This window comes from Oratosquilla oratoria, chromosome 12 (genome assembly GCF_046742065.1).
Source record: "Oratosquilla oratoria isolate Oo_2021 chromosome 12, ASM4674206v1, whole genome shotgun sequence".
In the NCBI taxonomy this organism is placed as follows: domain Eukaryota; kingdom Metazoa; phylum Arthropoda; class Malacostraca; order Stomatopoda; family Squillidae; genus Oratosquilla; species Oratosquilla oratoria.
The window spans coordinates 53,960,964-53,987,882 of record NC_134788.1 but is presented as its reverse complement, the minus strand read 5'-3'; the positions used below and the strand labels follow the sequence as shown (position 1 = coordinate 53,987,882).

Genomic DNA, 26,919 nt, shown 5'->3' with positions numbered 1-26,919 from the left:
CTGCTTCAGACATCTTAATAAGAGCAGTGAGAGAAGGTATCTGTAGGGAATTTCGTATTTTTGTTTTAGTGTTCCCTACAACCGAAAATAACCTTTCGGCATCAACATTCGACGTGGGTAGTGCCAGGACCTGTAAAGCAAACAGTGCCAAATTATAAAATTTCTTCTGGCCTGTATGATCTTCATAATCCAGAAGTCTTAAATAAAATTCTTCCGCATTAAGGTGCTTGCATTCTTCTGGAAGATTTGCAAAATCCAATTTACGCCATTCTTCATCTAAATTATTTACATTTCCTGTAAAAAGTCTAGGGATAGCTATTGTGAAGTCTACAAGCGTATTCATTTTGTCTCTTGTGTTTTTTTCCAGGACTTTCTTTGGTGATAGATAAGAAGCCATTCTCCACAATTCATTGTCAATTGGAAACCTTTTTTTTTTTTTTTATTTGGACTGCCATTGTGATGAGGAAGTCGCGACACCTTAATTTTACGTCTGTTGTTAATGATGGATGCTTGGTTATACACGGATCTTGAAATATTTGGTGCATTTCTGGGCCCAAGTAAATTTGATTTATCGGTAGAAATAAAGTATTATCTGTTGGATCAATGTCAATTAAGTTGATGTTATGGAAAAATTCTGTTTTGCAGTAAGATCTTAAAATTGTACCGAGCAGTTCTGTTATAGATTCTTGCAGTAAGTGAATAGTAGGTTCAACACTTTGGAACAACAAATTTACTTTTAAAAATTGAGGCAGAATATAATTTAGAAAAGTAAAATAGCACTTTACCGATGGATCTCTCATGTGCTCTAAGATACTTTGTACTGAATGTAATCTTAGTTCACTTTCTTTTTCTATAAAATATAGTTTTAAGGCTTGCCACTGCTCTAAGATTCTAGCCACAGCTTGATATAGAGACAACCATCGTGTTTGGCATGGATGTAGGATTTTATGTGGCTTCACATTGCAAAATTCTTGAAACTCTTTTTGTTCATACCTTCTTTTTGCACTATGGGAGAAGAAGGAATATATATTTCTGACGAGATCTTCACATTTACGGGGCAGAACTTTAGCAGCTTCTGATGCTGCAAGGTGAATGGAGTGGCAGATGCACCGAAATATTGTGATCCCTTTTAAATTTTCCCTGAGGCGGCTTGTTAAGGAATTATTTTCTCCCATGATGTTTGATGCCCCGTCTGCTGCAAACCCTATAAAATTGGACCTTGGGATATTGCAATTGTCGAGAGATTCCATTAACATGTCATACAAGTTTTGTCCAGTTGATCCGACAGAACTGCTGCTATATAGGTTAAATAATGTATAGAAGGATGTGTTTATTTTGCGGTTGGTCAAGTCAAAGAATCTAACAAGAACAGCACATGTTTTAGTACAACTGAGGTCCGTTGTTTCGTCTATTATGACCGAGAACTTGTACATGCGAAGCTTCTTTAGTAGATCTTCATTCATTACATTTGCCATCGCTTTCATGATCTCGGTACATTTGGTCTTGTGCATGTTGATTCCCTGGGCTATTGCAGAATCCGGAAACATTATTTTCATTAAGTCCACTAGATGATCCACGAGAGAAAAGGGGAGATTATGCTCTGCGATGAAAGCCATCAGCAGAGCAACAACAACCGCAACACCAGCACCAACCTAAAATTAATTTTATTTGTTATTTAGGATATATAGTTATGTATATTGTGAAGCGGCCCTGCTGTGGATGTGCCGTGTCTCGTCACGCTGCATCGGACCCATGTGGTGGGCGGGATACGGATGTGGCCCTTTGTCCGCAGCAACAAGCTCAGATGAGAGGAGGGATGTGGATGTGTGTGTAGGGGGGAGGGAGGATGGGAAATGTCTCTGTTTTAGCTACCTCCCATGGATGGGGGATGAAGCCAAGGTATGTAGATAGATAGAATTATATATATATATATATATATATATATATATATATATATGTATATATATATATGTATATATTTATATATGTATATATATGTATATATTTATATATATATATATATGTATATATATAATCTTTATCATACATAGATTCAACAATTAACAAATAATGAAATGTGGAATAATCCATAAACCCACCGAAGAATATCCAAGAGAAGGTGAAGGTTCTACATCAGCCCGGCGATATGGTCTGGCTGCATAATCCACAGAGAAAGCCTGGCAAGTCACCGAAACTCCAGTCTGACTGGGAAGGACCATATAAAGTGACGGAAGTGATATCCGCAGTGAATTACCGACTAGAAATGCCTGGCAGAAAACGGGCAAGTAAAGTAGTGCATGTCGATCGGTTATGGAAACACCCAGGCGAGGGAGAATTTACCTGGGGTGAACGTAATGTAGATTCTTGAGACAGTGACAGTGGTAGTTGTTGTGATGATGGTGATCATAGTCCTAGTGTTGAACGTGAATGTGAAAGTGATAGTGACACTGAAAGTGACGAAGGTGTAGCACATGAAGACTCGGAGAAAGAAAGTGAAGATGGAGTAGAGAGAGACCAGAGACCTGGTCGACCTCTCAGAAATAGGAAGTTACCAGCGTGGTTAACGGACTATGTGATTGACATTTGATGTTATTAATGTGTTCTTTGGATATGCCATTTGATGTTATTTGATATTTGGATATGTCATTGTATGTGATTAAGTGTTCTTAGTATATGTAATGTTTTCCAAATGTAGAAGTGATGTTTTATTTCTTTTATACAGAATGTTTTGTTTTGTTCTTTTGTAAGTTTGTAGGTGAAAGCTGACGGGTCGTCAAGCTTTGTAGAGGGGGATAATGTGGCGAAATTGCATGTATGAATGTTGCATAGTGTGCCTGGATGGTTGGTATGCGTGTAAGTGATGCGTGATGTCGGAGAGTCGAAGCATAAGCAAGGAGGTATGTAGCGAGGGTATGCATGGGGGGACGCCAGGGGGGGAGGGGGTCCCGGCGTCGCCTGCCATACCTCGCATAGAGTAAGCCTAGCATTGGTGTTGAAAACACGTGTAAAATCCTCATGTTCGCTAAGCAGAATAAACAAGAGAAGACTGAACTCCTGCCTTTCCCTGATCCGGAAAATTGTAGGCGTGAACTTGTCTTTAACTCGTGATTCCATGATCATGGCCCATGTGCAAGAGAAAAAGGTGAGTTAATGTACATGCGAATACGTAACATATATATATATATAGATATATATAAATATATATATATATATATATATATAATTTATATATATATATATATATATATATATATATATATATATGTGTGTGTGTGTGTGTGTGTGTGTGTGTGTGTGTGTGTGTGTGCGTGAGTAATGATAAATTGGCAATTTGACCGGTCCATCAAGATGGCCTTGAACAAAGCCCATCGATCTTGCTGTATTTAGTATTTTCATATGTATCAATAAAAATACATCGATGACTTTATCTAAATAAAAACTAAAATTACATAATTCGTTATTTCATCAACATGAATTTTAGGAAATATTTCCAAGTTAGAAAAGTAGATTTTTCTTAATTCAAGATATTTGAAATATTGATCCTAATTATACAGCTACTGATCGCGTGTGACTTCACTTGGTGGTAGTACTAAATCATCTATTTTGTCAGTATTAAATCTACTGTGCCTTCCAAGCATTACAACTGTTTTTGGCTCAAATTTCTTTAAACGACAGATGAAGAAGATGAAGTGCTAAAATATGTATCTTAGAGTGTCGCCATCAGCTACATAATAACGGTTTGGGGGAACGCTTTTTCTCTCTGCTGAAATAATTAGTAATAACCAGAGACCTTGACGGGGGTGGGGGTGGTGTTTACATGTCGAAGTGAGGTGCGCAGCGCATAAGAATGAACGTTCTTATATCGTCAGTAAGCGGTTTCCTTCAGTCGTCTGCATTACGCGCTTGAAACCCATGAGTCGACATCGAATAAAGCTCTCCGGAATTTATCTCTATATTATTTTTTATATGAAATATTTACTTGTTTTTTGCATTTGTACAGAGCTCAATGAAACGGACTGGATTAACAGAAAAGAAGGCTTATGACGTCAAGTCGTCGATTAAGATCTTCCCACCCGCGAAGACGTCCCTCTTTCATTCTTCTGGAACGATTACTTTAAAATGGTGTTTTTCGTTTTCTTCGTTCACCTCCCTTTCTACAGTCAGCCTAGAATTGAATGCCCCCCCCCCCAAAAAAAAATGTGGTCGTGGGATTTTCTTTCATTATCTGTTTCTTTCCTTCCCTATTTCTTGTCCCTCAAATTCCCTGGTCCAAGGTATGTGGTTCCCATTCTCTAAGACGCACGAACGCACGCATTCAGTAACGTCACTGAGATTTTCCCAACTCACGATCTCGTACTGTAAATCTCAACCAGTTAATATCACCACTTGAATATGTTGTCGTCGCCATGTAAAAATCCCAATCAATATTTGGTAATACATGCTAATTTAATGCAAGATGAATTAGCATAATCAGGAGCAAGTTCATAATAGTCGATCGCTGCGACAAATACCAATCAAATTCTGACTATTTTTGTTAGAGTTTAGTATTATATTTAAAATAGAAACACGAGGAAAATGTTGAAAAAAATACATAATTGTTATTATGTACTGCAAATTAGCAGACAAAGTCTTTATAATAAGTTTATAAATATCAAAACATTGTTTTATTTCATTATTCTAATTGTGTAAAATGAAACCAAAAACGAACCAATGTGAAAAAATGTATCACAAAGAAATTACAACAGTCTCTTTCGTCTAGGCTTCGTTCCAGCAACGTCATCTATAATTTCCAGATATTTCAGCAACTACGTTACTTATTGGCAAGAAAAATGCGATACAATGTGGACAGATTAGAATAAATGGAAGTTATTGTCAATCATGAATTTGCCTTTACTCCTAGTGCTCACTATTTCTTTGTACATGTCTTTGAACGATGAAAATTCTTGAGCGAATTCAGTTTGAATGTCGATGGAAAAAGGCGCCAAATTTGAGAAATGTGCTCCCGGTTAGTCGTTGCTCCATTAGTTAATAGCTCCGCCATTGAATACATGCATCACAGAAAACAGCGGCGACATGGGCAATGTCATTTTGCTAATCGCAGCCTCTTTTGCAAAATTTCGTTTGAATCGAATGCTCATCTTTTCTCGATTTAATTAATCTGTGGGCTGTCACGAACTAGCCGTTGTATTTGAGTTGATGCATCGAATTTAGGCCGTGATCAAATTTAATTGAATTTCATAGTCTTCTTATTACTATAAAGACGCCAAGATACAGATGACTTTAAAGTGCCCGGTGCGGTAATATCATGTCCCGATGCGGTCCGTTAGGGTCCGATCGAGTACGGTGCGGTATTTAGTCGTAGCGGAGAGCGACTGGAGGAAGTGGATAGTTTTAGATACTTGGGTGCGAATGTCGCAGGAAGGGAAGGAGTGGAGGTGGAGGTAGAATGTAGGTTGAGAGAAGCAATAAAATGCCTTGGTGGATTAAAAAGTGTAATGAGAAATTGACATTTGGGAATGGATGTTAAGAGGAGATTGTATGAAGGAGTGATTGTGCCAACAGCTCTGAATGGGGGCAGAAACATGGAACATAAGAGAGGAGGAGTTTGAATGTGTTTGAGAAGAGGTGCCTGAGAAGTATGATAACGGTTACTATGCTGGATAGAGTGAGACATAAGGTGGGGAGGAGAAAGGAAGTTGGGAGGTAGGGCTGATGAAAGAGTATTGGGATGGTTTGGACACATGGAAAGAATGAGTGAAGATTAGTGAAAGAGGTGTGGAAGGCGTGTATGTGAGGGGGTAACCTTGGATAGTAACAGGGGCATTGGGAAAGAGGGGAATATTTGTTGAGGAAGGACAGAAGATAGGGGTGAATGGAGAATGGTTGTGTATAGATGTTGCTGTGATGCATGAGGGGGAGTGGGTGGGGGATGGGTTATGTGTGAAAAATAAATTGATGCAGCCCAAGGGAATTTTTCCTCATCTTTTTCCTTTTCTGCATGAGGGGGGATTGCTGATTTAATGAAGCGGCCTTGCTGTGGATGTGCTGTCATACGACACTGCTTCTGATCCAAGGCAGTGGTCGAGATGCAGGGAAGACCCATCATCCAGGAGGTGCAAGATAAGAGGGAGGGAGGGGGATGTAAGGCTCTTTTATTATTATTTTTTTTTCATTATTTTCTTTGCTCATGTTATTCCTTAACAGTAGGTCTTTGTGGGAAACTCTGCTGATTTTTTACCTTTTCCAAATAGAATTTGATACATTAGGTAAATAATAAACACTGAAATTGTATCAAGTATTCAGATTTATTAGGCCAGCAAGGACTATTTGAGGAGGGGAATTGAAAACATATTTATTATGAAAACATTTATTATCTTATTTCACTAGACTGAACAAGTACTGGTGACGAGAAACCACTGAACACAGTACGAACAATTTCAAAACATGTGAAATTGTGAATCTGTACACTTCCATTTTACAGCTAATTGATATATTCTCAAAATATCATCTTTAATTCATTATGAAATTACACAATTTGACAAATTCAATTTCATCGTGGAAACCTTGTGTACATTTTTTTTCATGCGCTAGTTGTAAAATGTGTGTGCACGCACGCAGGCGCACAGCATAGAAGGAACAGCGTTCGTCGCGCAAATCACACTGGAATGGATTCTCACCAGTGTGCGAGTCACCCTGTGACATTTGGGAGGCCTGCGTGAGCCCCCACATGCTTTGCGAGAGACTCCTTTTGTGAGAAAGCTGCATCGCACAGGTTGTGGAGAGAGTAGAGTGTCCTCCACCACATGTGGTCCACAGGTACGAAGGCTCCCGTCCTCCAATGACTAGAACCCTTGTAAAGAGCGGACAAAAAAAAAGGTGGACACTGATGGACGTCACAGAGGTCATGGGAAACTACCAGGTAAAATTCTTAATGAATCTAATATCAAAATTAAACATTAATAATTAGAAGGATAGACCCTCTAAGGCTGTTTGATTGGGATACTACAGAACCGAAATAGCTATAAGGTTATCACTGGACAGTCAATCTGCTGTTCCACTGCGATTGCAGGAACGACTACTGCCACGACAACACAGTCTTCTGCTGGGACGGTTACTGCCACAACTATGTGGTCCTCTGCTGGAACTGGTACACTGCAAGTGCTGCAACACACAGCCACAACTATGTGGACTTCCTTCACTGCATGGCTGCTACACATTTCACGAGGTTTGTCAAAGATAACCAAATTGCTACACTTGCTCAACGGCTTCTACCTTCATCAAACAACTACAACTGGAAATAAACAACTGGGACAACTACAAATTAGACTGCGACTGGGGCAACTAGAAAGTGGGGTGCAAATAGAGGTAAACTGGCAAACTGTATTACGAATCAAACCCAACTGGCTACAACTAAATCTATACTGCAACCAGGCAAGTGAACGGCTTTGAATAGATGAGGTGAACAGCGCCATCTACGACTAGTTAGTCGTCCATATACATGGACTGCAAAATCATTCAGGGACTCATGCTTCATGGGATCAAACAGCTCGGGTCTCTACCAGGAGAACAATTAACATCTTTTGTACATAAATTGAGGACAAATTCCTTATAAATTGAACTGTAAGAATGAATTTTGTTCACTCTTGAATGATGTTACAGGTAAAACAAAGGGAATGCCATGCTGGATTCCAACTGCGTAGGTATCAATTGTGTAATTGCCTGTCTGCTGACTTAATTCAAGACATCAGAAAAGTGTGATCTCTTCATCATATAGGTCATACAGGGATGGCTTCTCTCCGATGTCCATCCTCATAATTATGCCTTGAGAGAGTAGTCTTGTGTGGAAAACCAGAATCAAAGAGGTCACACTGGAAAGGCTTCTTCCTTGTGTGGATCTTCATATGCTGTGTGGCAGAACCCTTTTGTGAAAAAGCAAAGCAGCACAGGTCACACTAGAAAACCTCTCCTGTGTGGCTTCTCATATGCTTTGTGAGACCAGCCTTTCTTGAGAAAGCTGCATTGCACAGGCCACACTGGAAAGGCTTCTCTCCTGTGTGGGTCCTCATATGGTTTGTGAGATCACCTTTTTGTGAGAAAGCAGAATCACACAGGTCACATTGGAAAGGCTTCTCCCCAGTGTGAGACCTCATATGCTTTGTGAGAGAACTCTTTTGTGAGAAAACAGAATAACACAGGACACATTGGAACGGCCTCTCTCCTGTGTGGGTCCTCCTGTGGTCTTTGAGATGTTGCTTTCGTGAAAAAGCAGAATCACACACTTCACACTGGAAAGGCTTCTCTCCTGTGTGGGTCCTAATATGCTCTGCGAGACAATTCTTTTGAGAGAAAGCAGAATCACACACGACACATTGAAAAGGCTTCTCTCCTGTGTGGGTCCTTATATGCTTTGTAAGAGAATCCTTTCTTGAGAAAGCTGCATTGCACAGGCCACACTGGAAAGGCTTCTCTCCTGTGTGGGTCCTCATATGATTTGTGAGATCACCCTTTTGTGGGAAAGCAGAATCACACAAGTCACAATGGAAAGGCTTCTCTCCAGTGTGGATCATTGTATGATATCTAAGATGATTTTTTCGTGAAAAAGCTGCATTGCACACATCACACTGGAAAGGCTTCTCCCCTGTGTGGGTTCTCATATGCTCTGTGAGAGACCTCTTATGTGAGAAAGCAGAATCACACAGGTCACACTGGAAAGGCTTCTCTCCTGTGTGGGTCCTAATATGCTTTGTGAGATGACCCTTTAGTGAGAAAGCAGAATCACACAGAGCACACTGGAAAGACTTCTCTCCTGAGTGGGTCCTCATATGCTGCATGAGATGTTGCTTTTGTGAAAAAGCAGAATCACACAGGTCACACTGGAAAGGCTTCTCTCCTGTGTGAGTCCTTGTATGCTTTGTGAGATCACCCATTTGTGAGAAACCAGAATCGTACAGGTCACACTGGAAAGGATTCTCTCCTGTGTGGGTCATCATGTAATCTTTGTGGAAACACTTTTGTGTGAAAGTTTTATTGCACATGTCAACCTGGAATGGCTTCTCTCCAGTGTGGGTGATCATGTGAAATTTGAGATGATTCTTTCATAAGAAAGCTGCATTGCACAGGTCACATTGGCAAGGCTACTGTGTGGGTTCTCATATACTGTGTGAGAGAACCCTTTTGTGAGAAAGTAGAACTGCACAGGTCACACTGGAAAGTCTTTCTCCTGTGAGGGTCCCCACATGATCTTTGAAGTGACTTTTGTACCATTTGAGACCATGCTTTTGTGAGAAAGCAGAACTGCACAGATTACACTAGAAAAGCTTCTCTCCAGTGTGGATCATCACGTGATATCTAATTCATGATATTGCTGTGCTGTACACGTCCCATCGGATCCTCTTGATCATGTCACACATATGGATTCTATGGATAGCTCTTCCAAAGGAATGGTGACAGTTACCCTCTACCTGGAAAAAATGTAATCATATGTTTGACATCTAACTTTTTGAAATTGTGTAATACACTAGAATAGGATTGTGAATTTGCATACACAAACCATATAATATTCAAGTCCCTTTGTACCTAAATAGACCCTTTGTACTTGCCATAAGATAAAATAGAAATACTAACAGATGTACTGTTATTATATATTGCATTCTACTTTTCCATTAGAAATGTATTGAAAGCCATCCATTGGCTCCATACATACTCACCCCATGACAACTGGAATGACTCAAATTTTGCTCTGGCTTTTTCATCATGTTACAATTTTTGGATGTGGGGAATGGCTCAGCTGGCCACAGCAGCCATATTTCAACATAATCCCACAACATTCTATGGTTGGGTTCACATGACCAGACTCTAAATATGACCAATTCTAAGAAGATTTATTCAGTTCATCTCATCTGACCCAAATAAGTGATGCAAGTCACATCCTTTCAGACTCACTGGTAAGTGGTGTACCTGTGTTATCATTTCAGCATAATAAATGAAATTGTAGATGAACTTTCCATATTCTATCTTGTCACATTAAGTAAAATACCTGTTTGTCTAATGGTAAATAAATATTGGATATACCTACTAAAACAATTGCAACAATCATGATGTAATCAGGAAGGAACTGTTATCAAAGGTGCAATCCCAATAAATGTGGCAAGAAGACAATGTATAATGTGAGAATTAGTGCTTTAACATTTCCAACTTACAGGTCATTTAAAAACAGAGGCATTATGTACACAAAACTCAGTCATCTTCCAGGAAGCCTGTGACAACCTTACTGGTTGTGACACTTGTGTCATAATGCTGTCAAAAAATAAATAAAGATAAAATCAAATCAAATAACTTCTCTTTGTGAAACCTTTACATTATCTCAGTTAAGAAGGTACCCCTGCCTATCAACCTTAATAAATTCTAAGGTTGGATATTATGAGTTTTTATACCATTTGAATATTTCCCTCCTTGAAATTGACAGCCTCATTGTTGAGATCAAGGAATATTGTTCACAGTGATAATAATCACTGTTCCAATCTCTTCAATGATGCTGAAGAATGTGCTACCAAATTTCGCCACGCCCCTACATCTAACTGGTTTGTGACAAACTATAAGGAAAAACGAGGTAACTTTATATCCATGCTACTAAGTATCTAGAGAGATTGGAGTGCTCCCTAAAATAACCTCAAAATACATATAGGGTAAAGATGATCCGAGGTAAGGATTTAACACCGGCCATGATGCTCCTCCATCTACCTTGCCCATCAGATGGAATTTACAAATCCATCAAACCACATTGGACATTCAATTCCTGCAAACCACATATCTACAACCAAGACTTACACAAATTCTCAGGAATATCAATTATGCCCTGACAATGTTCAGTGACAAAAATAAGAGGAAATAGTAGCATGCTCATGTTCACATTTTATGGTTCATATCTCTCTGAGTGAATGAATATTGGTCCTTTTTCTTTCCCAATAAAAACTTTCATCAACTGTTTTTTACAGTGTTACCAGTGTTATGAGTTTCGCCATGCAAAGAAGAACTGTACAAATGGTCTACGATGTGGTCATTGCTCTGTCCTTGACTCCGACCCCACTCTTGATTGTGAATCAGAAGAACTTCATTGCTTCCATGGCAGAGAAGCTCACTTGATACATTCTCAACCATGCAAAGAGTACGTAACTGTCTTGAACAAGACATTCTTCAACTGGCTAGTCTTGGTGGTGCCAAGCAAGTTCTTCATTTTAGACATATGGGTGGTTGGTGCGGCAAAGACATATGCCTCCTCCCTCCACTCCATCAAATACAGTTAGGGTACCTTTCTGCCTTTCTCAACCACCAATTGCCCCCCTCCCCCTGCTCCTATGAGAATCCTACTCCTGCTGTTACAGTCCAGAACAAGTTCTCTATTTTGTAAAACCCTCCACAGCATCCTCACTAACATCACAGACTCCCAAAACAGAGGCCCATATTGCAAAAGTCCATGCTCACACAGATTCCCAATCAATAACCCATACTAAGGATAGTAAATCAATGCACACATTTTCAACAACAAAATCTGGTATGCAGCAATGTGTTACCAGAATTATTTTTTGCTAGACCCTCTGTTATCCATCCCTCTAAATCCTATCTCCCAACATGAGGATCAAGTCCACCATGCCAGACTGCAGTGCTGCCCTTCTAATTTACCACAAGAGGCTGGATGACAGCATTGCAGATAATTGTCCAGGATGTAACCCCTGACCCCATACTAGACAACACATTATGGAAGACTACACTGTACACAATCATGAACACTAACAACACAAAATACTCTCTATAAAAGATTTGTAGGAAAACCCTGTTCCAGCTATAGTGTTCCTCGGGGAGATGGGACTGCTCAGAGAAACAGTCTATGGAACAACTACTGCCTATCATGATGTAAATAAGCTGTACTCAGCAAGGATAGATCTCCTGAAGAAGAAGAAGAAGCACATCAAAAGAACTTTTTTCTGCTTTTTCTGGCTTTACCAGAGGTGATAGAAGACGGGGTAGAATTATAGACATAGAAAGGGAGATGAGATATAGGAATATTTCATGGAATTAAGAGATTACAGAGCTAAAGAAAGAAATCATAGACTCAAAGAGTGAATACATTGTAATGTACAATGACACGAGTGAATAAAAAAAGAATGAATCAAAGTAAAAAGTGAAAATGAAAGGAAAAACTAAGATGCCATTAATAGTGAGGCCTTAAAAAAGAAGAGGTAAATGAACAAATTAAGGAGGTGACCAAGAAGGTTGGAGGAAATATGGGAGAGGAAGAACTATGGAAAATCAGAAAGGAGTGGAAAAAGGACTAGGAAAACCAAAAGATAGCTTTTAAAGAAATTATCCAACAAGTGCAAGAGACTACAAAAGAAACCGTTATTAAAGTGGTCAAAGAGAAAGAAAATTGGGTTACAGATACAGTGGAAAAAAGTACATAGTAGTATATGGTATGGAGGAAAAACATAACTTAGGTACTTGAGAGAAAAAGAAGTAAATAACAAGAAAAATTCTGAAAGAAGTGCAAAGCAAAGAGTAAGAAATAGAATAGGAAATAGAAGTGCACTGAATAGGGCAATACGCAAAAAAAAAAAAAAAATATTGACCTCTAAAAAGCAAACTAAGATCAGAAATGGTAGCAGTATTAGCAAAAGCAGGAAAGTTGTCAAATAGTGAATAGTGGATAAGAAAAAAATGAATGATGAGGAAAAAGAGAGACAAGACACTAAGAATTGAAGCTAAAGAAAAAAATGAGAAAACAATGGAGACAGAAAAGAAAGAGTTCTATTGGGGAGAACTAGACATGAGGCTGAGAAAATGGTATATTCAAGAAAAAGAAACCAAAAGAATAGAGAACAAGATAGAGAAGGAAAAAAATAAGTGACTTATGTGGGGATATGCTGATTCCCTTTTCTTTGCCCGAGGGTGATGCCAATGCCGATTCCAATTCACTCTTAGTTGCCGATGCCAATACCAATTCCTATTAACACTTAGTTGCCCATTCAGATTCCACTTTATATAATTATGGTACATCAGTTTTTTATATAAGGTAATTACTCGTAAACTATGATTTTTACTTGCTTTATAATGTATGTAGATTTATACATGCCAGTTGTTGAGGTGTTGTTGTTTTTGTTGTTGTTGTTCCTTAGACTGTCTATCCGAGCAGTCCAGTCTCCCCAAGGAATGCTACAGCCGAAACTGGGTTTTCCCACAAATCCTTTATAGAGTGTATGTTGTGTTGTTTGCATGCATGATTGTGTATAATGCAGTCTTCCATTATGTGTTGTATGGTATGGGGTGAAGTGTTACATCCTGGGCAGCTTTTCACAATGCGGTCATCCAGCCTCTTCTGGTAGGTTAGAAGTGCTGGGTGGTGGCTGCACCACAGTCTGGCCAGGTGGACTCTGTCCTTTTGTGGGAGAGAGGATTCAGAAGGGTGGATATCAGGGGGTCTGGCATGCAGCAGTGTGTTGTCTTTCAGTGTGTTCATGGAGTGGTGAGTGATATGATTATGAATATGTTTCCGGAGGCTGGTTTTTGGTGGTTGTGGAGGAAGAGAGTATTTGTGCGTAATAAAGGTCTTTGGGTGTTGTTTTAATGTTTCTTGGTGTGTGTGGGTGTTCTGCTATGTAGTGTAGTGGGTGTGATGTGTTTGTGGTGGTTGCGGCAAGTGTTTGTGTGCCTCTCATGTCGAGGTGGTCCTTGACTTTGAGGACTTTTGTTTCATGGTGTAAATGGTCTGTAGGTGTTGTATTTGTGCAGCCTGTAATTGTTTTTAGGGCTTTGTTTTGTATGATTTGAAGGGTGTTGTGGTGTGTCTCACTGAGATTAGGAGCCCATGCAGGACTCGCATAATTCATCATTGAGCTTATGCATTGTTTGTATATTGTTATATTACTTTCTTTGTTTTGTCCAAATGTTGTTCCAGTGATTGACTTAAGTGTGTTAAGTCTAGGTGTGCATTTGTTTTTTATGTTTGTGATGTGTTGTTTGAAAGACATGGATGTATCTTATGTTACACCAAGAATTTTCGGTGTGTTTGTGTGTGGTATTAGAGTGTTGTTGATGTAGAGATGAGGTAAGTATTTGAGTTCTTTTGTCCAGTTTGTGAGAAGTGTTGCTGGAGATTTGGTTGGAGCTATTTTGAGTCTGTTTGTGATGAACCATGTGTTGAGTGTATCAAGGTATGGCTGGATTATTTCTGCAGCTTTGTCTGTGTTACGATGTGCGCATGTGATTGTTATGTCGTCTGCGTAGGAAGAGATTTGTATTTCTGGGGTGTCTGGTGTGGGTAAGTCATGCATGTATAGATTAAAGAGCGTGGGCCCTGTGGTACTCCATTCTTAATGTTTCTGATGTGCGATGATTGTCCATTATATGACACATAAGCATTCCTACCTGCCAGATAATTGGCCAGCCATCTTTTGGTGTTATTGTGCATGTCTGTGTTATATATTTTATTTGTTAGGTTGTGGCGGAGGATAGCATCAAAAGCTTTACTAATGTCTAATGTTATAAGAAGTGTTCTGTGGTGGGGCCTATCTGAATTGATACATACATACATACATATACCAAGGCTTTTTCCCCCTTACAAGGGGGGTAGCCAAAAAGAAAAAGGCATAAAATCATTTCCACCCATTCCATCCCTGAATACACTCCACACCCCTCCACCCTCCCTCTTATCTTAGCACCTCCTGAAATGACGGGTCATCCCTGCACCTTGTCCACTGCCCTGGGTCAGAAGCAGTGTCGCAAGACACAGCACATCCACAGCAAGGGCACTTCATTAAATCGGCAACCCCCCCTCTCTGTCCCCCCATTGCATAAAATGAGAGGACAGGGAGAAATCCCTTTGGGCTGCGTCAAATTTTGCTCACACATACTACCTCACCCCCCATCCACCCGCCCATTCCACCTCATGCAATCACAACATCATCCATATACAACCATTCTCCATTCACCCCTGTCTTCTGTCCTCTCCCGTCCTTCCTCAACAGACATTCCCCTCTTCCCCAAAGCCCCCTTCACCCCATCCATCCACCTCATCCTAGGATGTCCCCTCATGTTCACTCCCTCCACATCTGCCTTCCACACCTCTTTTACTAGTCTTTCTTCACTCATTCTTTCCATGTGTCCAAACCATCCTAATATTCTTTCATCAACCCTATCTCCCAGCTCCTTTTCCACCCCTGTTCTCCTCCTCACCTCCTCATTTCTCACTCTATCTAGCCTAGTAACCCCCATCATACTTCTCAGACACCTCATCTCAAACACATTCAACCTCCTTCTCTCTTCCTCTCTTATGTTCCATGTTTCTGCCCCATACAGTGCTGTTGGCACAATCACTCCTTCATACAGTCTCCTCTTATCATCCATTCCCAAATGTCTATACCTCATTACACTCTTCAATCCACCAAGGCATTTCCTCGCTTCTCTCAATCTACATTCTACCTCCACTCCACCTTTTCCTGCCACATTTCCACTCAAGTATCTAAAACTATCCACCTCCTCCAGTCGCTCCCCTCCAGTCCGCTGCCACTTTCACCCCTTGAACATCTCATCACCTTACTTTTACCCACATTTATCTTCAGCTTTCTTCTATCACACACTTTCCCAAATTCTGTCACCAACTTCCTCAATCCTGCCACAAGTGCAGCATCATCTGCAAACAACAGCTGGCTCACCTCCCACTTTTCTCCATTTTCTTTAACCATCTCCAATCCCTGACCCACCACCCTTGCATTTACCTCTCGCACCACCCCATCCATGTACAAGTTGAACAGCCAGGGCGACATGACGCATCCCTGACGAAGTCCCACCTTTACCTCGAACCACTCACTCTCTCCATTTCTAATCCTGACACAAGCTCTACTACTCTCATAAAAACTCTTGACAGCTCCTAGAAGCTCTCCTCCTATCTCGTATATCTGCAAAACCTCCCACAGTGCCTTTCTGTCTAACCTGTTTTAAGCCTTTTCCAGATCCATAAAAGCCCAAAAAACATCCTTCCCCTTTCTTATAGCTTTCTCACATATCTGTTTTAACACAAAAATCTGATCTACACAACCTCCACCCGTCCCAAATCCACACTGTTCCTCACCAACTACTCCCTCCGTTCCTCTCCTAATCCTCTCAATCAAGATCCTCCCATAAGCCTTCCCAACTACACTTAACAAGCTAATCCCTCCGAAACCACCACACTCACACTTGTAACATGGCAGCCTGCATTCAGCAGTAAATCGAAAATTTGTTCATGTTTCAACAAGAAAAATGAGCTAGAAAACTTAATGAAATGGGCAACAGACCCAAATAAACAGAAACTACTAGCCTCACAGATTATTCCGATACCAAAACCAGGGCAGGGTATCTTGGGTATCGTAAGTTAAAACGAGATTTTTCTATCAGGTCGGGTCACGACAATGTCAAACGTATTGTGGCATCTCAGCCGCCGATGCAGATGTGTCTGTCAAATCATCTTTGTATGCTTTATCATGATCTATACTGGTACTCAAACCTAATATCCAGTTACATCTTGCTATTGAAGATTGTATGAATAACTGTACTTGTTGATATGTCATTCCTTGGGCCGCCATATTGGATTTCCGCCATAATGGCTAATCAAGGTAATAGTTATTTTGTAGTTCTCCCAACTTTCCGATGCTTGAAAAACGAAGTCTTGGGCACTTCCAACCTCTCAGGTCAATTTGGCACTACGTTTCCTAAAGTGATGTTACAAACAATGTTATGTATATGGACTTGGCTACACACTTTTTGGGGTCTCACTAATCACCGACCAAAGCCAACCAATGACAGTTTTTGCTCAAATGCACAATTCTTCATATAAATTTAGTATATGGTTGCATTATTTGACCTATTTTCTTTGAAATGTGTGATTTCCATGTAATTTGATCAAAGAGAAGTTGCGTTTTTATCCTTTGCAAAATTACCGTCCTTGTTTGGGTTTGGTCGGCGTTGGTCGGCTATCAGTGAGTCGGACAGTATTCGTAGCTATGGTCAGTAATTTTGCAGAGGATAAAAACGTAACTTCTCTATGATCAAATTACATGGAAATCACAAATTTTAAAGAAAATAGGTCAAATAATGCAACCATATGCTAATTTTTTATATAAAATCATGCATTTCAGCAAAAACCATCCTTGTTTGGGTTTGGTCAGCTGTTATTGAGTCGGACGGTATTCATAGCTGTGGTCGGTAATTTTGCAGAGGATAAAAGTGTAACTTCTCTTTGATGAAATTACATGGAAATCATACATTTTAAAGAAAATAGGTCAAATAATGCAACCATATGCTACAATTTTATATAAAATTGTGCATTTCAGCAAAGAACGTCAGTGTTTGGGTTTGGTCGGCGATAAGCGAGACTGCACTTTTTGGCCCAATTTCCTGGGAAAAAAAATAGGCCTGATTTGGCAACCTTCAAAATACAATATATCGGGAACTAGGACAGCTAGGTGGATATAATTCAAATTGCATTGTACTCATAGCACCATTCTGTATTCCATGAGAACTACTTCAGCTCAAACATCAAGAATTCCATTTTCCTGTTGACCTAGCTACCAAAATGTTTGCCACCCTCAATTTTCTAAACATTGCTACCAATATTACCATTATTTTATGATACTTATATATGGGGTTTAGAATAATTATTGATCATAAGAGCTAGAGGTAAGAATTGCAGCAGTAAGACCTGACCTGACCTAACCTATCCCCTTGCTAAATATAAAGATGTCCACTCATCGTAATTTTTTCTTAAATAGCTATTGATACTACTATTAGTTTGCAGTACTTCTACCTGGGGTTAAAAACACTCAGAATGATAAGAGCTACCCGACTACGTAGGTAATTGCGGGTGCCAGGCTGGCAAACATCTTGATAAATACCCACATATTTATTCCTGCTGAGCTGCTCAGAATGCCAAATTATATTCGCTACCAAACGAGAATTGAAGTGTAGCAAATGCCAAAAGTAAACACACAACGCATGCACTAAGCTACTTTACCACTATATCATTTCACTTACGAATTCAAGAAAGGCAAACTTGTTTGGCCTGTACAAAACACAGCCACGAAAACAAGCTCTTCGAACAGCTGGGAGTGCAACTGAAAGCTTGGCTGTCTGTGACGTCAAACGTAAATAAACCGATCTCACTAATCGCTACTGGAGGCAGTGCTTCCACTTTTAGGGTAATTGCCCTATTTTAGGGTAATCAAGCCTATGCTGGGGTGGAGTTTAGGGTAAAGGGCCCCATTCACGACAACGATTTTCAACCCCAACCCAGACCAAATTTTCTCGTGGATGGGCTTCAACAACCTACATTGCAACCCCGATTTGCAGGTCGTGGTTGGGGTTGGAGTCGTTCGGATTTTCCTGATATTTTGTGGGCGGAGCTTTATGTCTGTGTTGGGGTTGGAGTGGTGGATGGGTGCGGACAACCAAATCTATCACTTGTGCCCAAAATTTCGTACCGTGCGTTTGTGACTGTAGTTGTGCTGCCAAACTAAACAAAAATGGAAGCGTACAGTAAATATTCGTAAGAGAGATTATTGAGATATACCGTCAACATCTATGCCTATGGGAAGTTAAAAGAACCTTATAAATTGCATCACAGGTCTCAGGAATTATTCTTCCTAGTGCTTGGGGCGATATGAGTGAAGAAAATTTGAGGTCTTCATATGACCTCCCTGTTGCTAGGAATCGTAATGTACATACGAGACGTTCATGAGGTGTAATTGCCTTCCTCATCATCGTATCCTGTTTTTTTTTTTTATGATTGGTGTTACCAAGGATAGAAGTTCTAAAAATGTGGATTCATCCATTCTTAAATAGTTCATATAGTCTTTAGGCTCCAGTCTCAGTTCCTCTAATAATTGATTATGGCATAGCTTGTTTATTTTTTGAAGCCAAGACTTACACAACTTTGACTTTTTTGCGCTTTCTATCTGCCTTTAAAAAAAAAAAAAAAACAGCAATATTAAAAAGATTGTCAGAGTCGAGATCAGACATCTTATCACAATAGAACTGCGGATCAACTGCGAAATATTCGACAATTGGTTGTTGCAGTGAGTGGCGAAGCCGCCAACCACAACTCCAACCCCGACCATTTTCGAAATCTGGGTTGGGGTTGAAAATCGTTGTGAATGGGGCCCTTAATGTTTCTTTTAGGGTAATTGGGCAAAATTTTGGGTACAAATAGAGAATCTAGGGCAATCAGACACATTCAAATTCCTTTAGAACAAAACCAATTTAGAATATTTTTTCTTTATTTTTTCGACATTGATAAATAACGAATATATATGATGGACAGGTATGATAATGTTCTGTCCAGTAACTCCTTGGCCTTTTAAAATTGTGGAGCTTATTCCTAAATCTCTTGTGGATGTAATTAATGCTTTACCACAATTATCAAAATTTGTAGACAAGCAAAAGCTAGATGATGAAAGGAGATCTCACTATTTAGTAGATGGGTTATCCAAACATATGTCTTGTGATGAGTACAGGAACATGGTTTTCAACAAAAGAAATGCAGCTGGAATTATATGCTTTTCCAACCTAAAAACTGTGATCAGTAGCTTACTGTTGCTGCCCTTTTCAAAGGCTTACATGGCTTTTCGCCATCGTTCACATTTGCCCCCTTGACAATTCGCCACCTGTTTAGATCGCCACCGAGACTTATCGCCACTCATTGGTATTACATGCTAGACATTTCGCCACCCATTCGTTAGACTTTTCGCCACCGATTGTTATATTGCGCTATAATTCTACATACATAGCATTAATACAATTAATGAATGTCTAAAACAAATTTATTAACCCATTCAACTCCGATGACAAGATGTCTTGTCATTTGGTCAAATAAAACAAAAAATCATAAAACACCAAAATGTTTGATCAAACACCAGAAAAATATGACGTCAATCCTCGCTTCGCTCGCAGCGAAGCGAGGATTGACGTCATATTTTTCTGGTGTTTGATCAAACATTTTGGTGTTTTATGATTTTTTGTTTTATTTGACCAAATGACAAGACATCTTGTCATCGGAGTTGAATGGGTTAATAACAAGGTCATGAATAATGCCCGGAATAATGTCTTTATCACCGCCTGATCGTTCTGGTAAATTAAGATGTTTTGATCCACATGGCGCACGGCAGTGAATGCACATCATGCAGAAGATGCAAACACTATAAGCTACTATAAAGCTCCCTTACGTCATTTATGATATGTTTTGTTTTTCTTCTCTGAACATGGCACTCCTATTTCAACAAGTATTCTGTTTGTATTAGCGCCGCTGCCAGGCTTGTTACAAATGAAATTACCGGCTGTGCTTCCCCTATCCTGAGAAAAGTATTATTTCCAATACAGACAAATAATAATAATTAATGCAGGCATATTTTTTCCTTTCTACTTGTTCATGTATTCGATTAAAACCCAATAGAACTGGCCCTCTATAGTATAAAGCGGAAATCAGACGCGATAATCGAGATATATGTAGACGTGACGCCTTTTCTTTGCTTTAATAGATGGTATTTCAAAGAAATTATCCCACACCACACAGAAGTTACCAGTTCGTTACCCGTCGGGGTAACTGTAGTCCAACTTGCAACTCAGTCCGGGCGTCAATACATTGAGCATGTACACATACCCAAAGCTTTTTTTTTTTTTTTCTATCACAGTATAAGAACTTATTTTTCGAGAATATTGCATTTTAATAATATTATGTATCAATAGCTATACTTTTTTTTTACTTAGTTAAGGTTTATTCAACAATATAAAATACAATTTAGACATACATATATACACAATTTTTACAAAATTAGTAGTTGAAAAGGGAGAGCGTGAAGCAAAGCTTATGGGGAGTTGCTCTCCCTTTAAGGATTTTATTTATTTATTTATTTATTTTTGTTACATGTTAGTATGCTGCATACATACACATCAACACATATATACATATATATACACACACACACAATGAGATGCGACACGACACCCGCTAACAATAAAGGCCACAGTGGTTCCCGGGTAAGTGACAAGTTAGATTGCATGATTTACCTCCGGCGTAGATCTGGGGGCGCAGATAACCTATATTGTTTAGCCGGGCCACAGGTTTCCAGCTTGCCATATTACGATGTTCGATGGTCTTGCATTCTGCTTCCGACATTGTAATAGCTTTATTTCTATCTCGCATACGTTTAATCCCTCTTTCTGTGTTGAATAGAGGCATATGGAGTTAAATACAGTAATATTTTCAATAAATTTCTATCGGTGGCGAATTGTCCAAAGAAAAGGTGGCGAAAAGTCCACGCAACAGGTGGCGAAACGTCCATGCAATGGGTGGCGAAAGGTCCAAGAAAATGACAGAAATGAGTGGCGATCTGTCTCAGGTGGCGAAAAACCATGTTCCCTTTTCAAATGCATTTGTTGAAAGTATTTTTTTAGCAAACTAAATTTAACCAAAACATCCCAGAGGAACAGTCTGAAAAATGAAACAATCTGTGGGTTCATGCACGCAATTTACCACATGAAGAACAACAATACAAAAGCAAATACCTTAATTATTGACGAAAGTTTACTTAAAGCTGTTAGAAATGTGAAAAGCAGTGCTACTCGCAAAGAATCTGCTGCTCTAAGGGGAGAACCTAGCTCCAGTACTTCATAAAATAGCATGTTGCACCTATTTGGAAACAGGTGTTCTGTCTTTATTTCTGGATTACGGTCTACAGTACTTCATAAGATAGCATGTTGCACCTCCTATTTGGAAGCAGGAGTTCTGTCTTTATTTTCTGGATTACGCTCAGTATTGTACTTGTTATCTTTATAGAAATACCTAGATCTTTACATAAAGGTGACTTTGACTTACATAATACTGTTCTTATACAGTTCTATTATTTGCCAGCACAAGAAAATTGTGATAATGATAATTTTATATATATACAAGCCCACCGGCTGCGCCGGCCTGGCTACGCCGGGGGGCTTGACCTGCGGCGCTGCGCCTTCGGCGCGGATACTGCGCACCCTGGGCTACTCCCCTTTTTAGGAAAATAAAATATCAAAATCATATTGCTTTTTATTTTTTGTCAACATCTAGCTGTTCTCGCAAGTCATCTATATAGGCGATTTGTGCTGGTGTTAAATTTTCGTTCAAAACACCCTTTTTATATTTTTTATTCTTTTTTTCCTTTAAGTAATAACTTTTTTTTTTTACTTGCTTTTCTTGTTTCAAAACTTTGCGAATTGTTAAAGCTTTTGCTTTGGCCTCTCTCCGTTCCTTTCTAGCCTCCTTCATTCGTTCTTCTTCTTCGAGTTCTTCTTCTTCGAGTTCTTCTTCTTCTTCGAGTTCTTCTTCGAGTTCTTCTTCTTCTTCTTCTTCTTCTTCTTCTTCTTCTTCTTCTTCTTCTTTGAGTTCTTCGAGTTCTTCTTCTTCTTCTTCTTCTTCTTCTTCTTCGAGTTCTTCTTTTTCGAGTTTTTCTTCTTCTTCGAGTTGTTCGAGTTCTTCCTCTTCTTCTTCGAGTTCTTCTTCTTCTTCGAGTTCTTCTTCGAGTTCTTCTTCTTCTTCTTCTTCTTCTTCGAGTTCTTCTTCTTCTTCTTTGATTTCTTCGAGTTTTTCTTCTTCTTCACCGCAGTTGGCGGTGTAACCGATTTACCCCCAAACGCCTCTCGCCTCAGGAAAAAGAAATAATTGTAACAGAATTTTTTTTTATTCGTAATAATAATAATAATAATAATAATAATAATAATATATATATATGTACATGTATGTATATATATATATATATATATATATATATATATATATATATATATATGCATATATATATATTAAATAAAGTTATAATTTAGGGTAATTGACACAACTGTCTGGGGTAACGAATTTTTTTTACTGTGAAACCACTGACTGGAGGGCCCGTTCCCTCCATCTGGGTGTCAACAGCCCGTGCCCCTCCGCGCCACGTCCACTCACATTCACAGTTTCACACCACAGTACTGTTTGTTTACAAATGACATTTTGCACTATTTCAGCTATTAGTAGATCTTGTTTTTGTGGTTGTGCTTTGTACAGACCAAATAAGCGCTTTCTTCTTGAATTCGAGTGTAATGATTTGATGGTAAGGTAGATTAGAACATGCGTAAATTTGCATTTGGCATTTAGTGCACTTCAATTCTCGTTTGACATTGTGCTTGGTATTCTGAGCAGGATAAACTTGTGGGTATTTATCAAGATGTTTGTCAGTTTCACAGTTGCAATTACCAATATAATCGGCTAGTTCTTATCATTCTGAGTATTTTCTACTCCAGCAAACTAATGTTACGTCGGTAGCTATTGGCTGAAAAATGGGCGAACATCTTTAACTATGGGACAGGTCAGGTAAGGTCTCAGCAGCAGCAGTTTTTACCTCTATCATTGGTTAGCTCTTATCATTGAGTATTTTGAAGCACATATGGAACTATTGCAAATTAATAGTAATGTTGATAGCGATATTTACAAAGTTGAAACTGGCAAACATTTTTGTATATTGTAAAGAGTTTCACTGGTCTCACAGCTGCAATTGTTACCTACTGTATATCATTGGCTAGTTTTTATAATTTTGAGTATTTTGAGCCCTATATATGAGTACCAGAAATTGATATTAATATCAGTAGCAATTGGAATAAAAAACTGAGACTGGCAAGTGTCTTTATAATTATTAATGTGTCCTGTTTGCTTTCTTGCATTCTTATTAGGTGATGGTGCTCCATCCTGTCTTCCTCTGTCCAAAAGTAAAGAATTCATGAAGTTCACTGAATTCATTGTGCACTAATCATTCTTGGAAATAAAATTATGATATTCACTCCCCAAGTCCAAGTCATATATAATACAAGTCATTAGATTATAGTATGACCAGTTTTACCTGTTTATTCTTAGAAGTGCTCATCTAAACAATATAGCAATAGGAAATTAAAAATAAATCTGTAAATTATAATACATCAATGTAACATACATTTTTCTTGGCAAAAATCAATAAAAAAATTACTAAATGCAAATACAATACCAATAAAGCCATGGTGATAGGTTCAAGATGCCATGTTTGCATATGTCCAGTCCCATCAATGTCAGTTTGACAGTGACACAATGGTGGCGACTACATTGTGTACTGGGTCTTCTCCCACTTCAAGTGACATTATATTTTTGAAACAGTTCTATGTAGCTGAGGTTCATGGTTTTCTTGAAGCTGTAAAGCTCCTCTATACCCAGCAGTCCAATTAGATGCCAAAACCTGTTGTCAACATCCCTGACAATGATCCTGATGACCTCTAGCATTACAAGTACCACATTACTTATTGCATGGTAGGTTAGGTTAGACCAAGTTATATTTTAATTTCTTTGACTTCTGCATCCATCAAAACAAGGATACCATCTCAAGCACTTGTTGTGACTAAGTTCTTTAGTGTATTGCTTTTAACAGCTTTTTCTGTTATTGATTTCTGCAAAAGAAAAAAAAAATGTATATTATGTTGATGTACTTTACAAACTTGATATTTAATTTTCTGTTGCTATATTGTAAAGATGTGCACCTCTAGAAATTTACCATTATACATTCCCTTATGTAATCTTACTTAGGTACTGGGCACAGGTCAGGTGACCTACAAAGGATTACAAAGGCGGAGCATGCCGACAGGAGACCTTTTGATCCATATCTAGGTCGGATGCGAAAAAAAATCATATTAATAATAAAATAATAAAAACTATGATAATGTAAATAACAAATAAAATACATAAATAAATGCATAGGTATAGTTAAATAATAAACAAACAGGTAAATAGTAAATAATAATAAATTGACATATAACTAATAATAAATGAAAATCAGACAGACAAATGATAACAAAACAAAAACAAATAATATAAGATAAATTATAATCATTACAGCATCTTATTTAGGTATTTATCTAAATGATTCTTAAAGCTTCGAACTGAACTACATTGCACTACCTGTGCAGGAAGTTTATTCCATTCATTAACTACACGGTTGGCAAAGTTGTTTCTACCTACTTCCAAATTGAATCTATTTCCGGACAGTTTGAGACCATTGTTTCTTGTCTGATTCTCATTCAATGTGAAAATTTGGTCACTTTTGATGTCAATTCCCTTTAGAATTTTAAAGACCTGTATCAAGTCACCTCTGAGTCTACACTTTTTTAGGGAAAACAGATTCATATGTTTTAGTCGATTTTCGTATGATTTATTTTTGATATTTGGAATCAGTTTTGTGGCTCGCCATTGTACTTTTTCCAGTCTGTCAATGTCTTTAATGAGATTCGGTGACCATGCGGAAACAGCATATTCCAAATGTGGACGAACTAACGATTTATATAGCTTGTTAATGAGTGATGGACTTTTGAAATCAAAAGATCGCGCAATGAGTCCTAGAATCTTATTTGCTTTCTCAGAGGCTGAAATACACTGCTTGGATGATTTGAGGTCGTTACTGATAATTACGCCGAGATCTTTTTCACTATCCACTTTTGTTAACGAATTTCCAAATAACTTGTAATCGTACTTACTGTTATTTTTACCTATGTGCATTACCTTGCATTTACTTGTGTTAAATTTCATTAGCCACTTTACAGACCATTGCTGTAATTTATCTAAATCTTCTTGAATATCTAATTGGTTTGAGTGATCATTTGCCACTCCGCACAGTTTTGTATCATCAGCAAATTTGGAAACAGTAGATTTTAGTCCATGGTCTATATCATTTATATATACTATGAATAGAAGTGGCCCAAGAACGGAACCCTGAGGAACTCCACTTGCAACACTTTTCCATCCAGAAGTTTTTCCATTTAAAACAACTCTCTGTTTTCGACCTTTCAACCAATTACTAGTCCAACCTAATAGGCTACCACTTATTCCATACAAAGCTAATTTAGTAAGTAGTCTTTCGTGTGGGACGGTATCAAAAGCTTTTGCAAAGTCTAGATATACTAAATCTATATTGTTTCTTTTGTCATAATTTGAGATAACTGTGTTGTAGAATTCGAGTAAGTTAGTCACGCAAGAACGTTTCCGTCTGAAACCATGCTGGCTATCATTTATCAAACGGTTACTTTCTAAATGATGTTCGATAGCATCTCTGATGATAGTTTCCATTATTTTTCCTACGATTGAAGTCAAACTTATAGGCCTATAGTTATTTGGTTTCTTTTTGTCAGCTTTTTTGAATATGGGAGTAACGTTAGCTAGCTTCCATTCTCTTGGGACATCTCCGGATATGATGGATTTCTTGAAAATAATTTCTAATGGAACAACAATCTCATTTTTCATTTCCTTTAAGATTCTTGGATGCCAACCATCAGGCCCTGGTGTTTTATTAACTTTGAGTTTGTCTATACACCTTTTAATTTTTTCTTTTGTTATATTTACCGTAGTGAGTAAGTTTACCCCAGACTTTTCACAGGTTTCAGTTTGGAATTCACCTTGAGGTGTTTCGTTTACGAATACCGAGCTAAAATAATTGTTTAAGATATTATACATTCCTTCATTTGAATATTCAAGTTGACCGCTGAGTGATATAATCATAAATATGCTGCCATATTGAAGGACAAATCATGAGAAAGAAATATAGTAATTTTAATTTGCATTGAGTCTATATATATATATAAAGTGCAGATAAAGAAAAGAACACAGTTCAAAATAACAATTACAAATGCTGAGGATAGCACAAAAAGCATGTAAGCTTATTTGCATTGTGGTCCTTGTGTAAGCTTATTTCCATTGTGATGATTTCTGTTTTTGATACATAAGAGGCCATTACAAAGATAAAGATATATTTCAAAATATCAGGTAACAAAGCTTCATAGTTGTTAGATTGACTTCTTTAACCCATTCAACTCCGATGACAA

General features: G+C 38.5%; 2 protein-coding genes across 2 annotated transcripts; both read right to left on the bottom strand.

The window, feature by feature from the left end:
• Positions 1-514: 514 nt before the first annotated feature.
• Positions 515-6,729, bottom strand: LOC143030396 (zinc finger protein 862-like). The gene is made up of 5 exons (XM_076193545.1): positions 6,625-6,729; positions 2,341-2,411; positions 2,100-2,205; positions 786-1,652; positions 515-547 (listed from the first exon to the last, which is right to left on the bottom strand). Exons 1-5 carry the CDS (start codon positions 6,727-6,729, stop codon positions 515-517), a joined length of 1,182 nt encoding a protein of 393 aa, XP_076049660.1.
• On the bottom strand, positions 6,373-18,440 carry LOC143031787 (uncharacterized). The gene is made up of 2 exons (XM_076196058.1): positions 18,061-18,440; positions 6,373-9,461 (listed from the first exon to the last, which is right to left on the bottom strand). Exon 2 carries the CDS (start codon positions 9,072-9,074, stop codon positions 7,953-7,955), a length of 1,122 nt encoding a protein of 373 aa, XP_076052173.1. The 5' UTR covers positions 9,075-9,461; positions 18,061-18,440; the 3' UTR covers positions 6,373-7,952.
• Between the last annotated feature and the right edge of the window lie 8,479 nt (positions 18,441-26,919).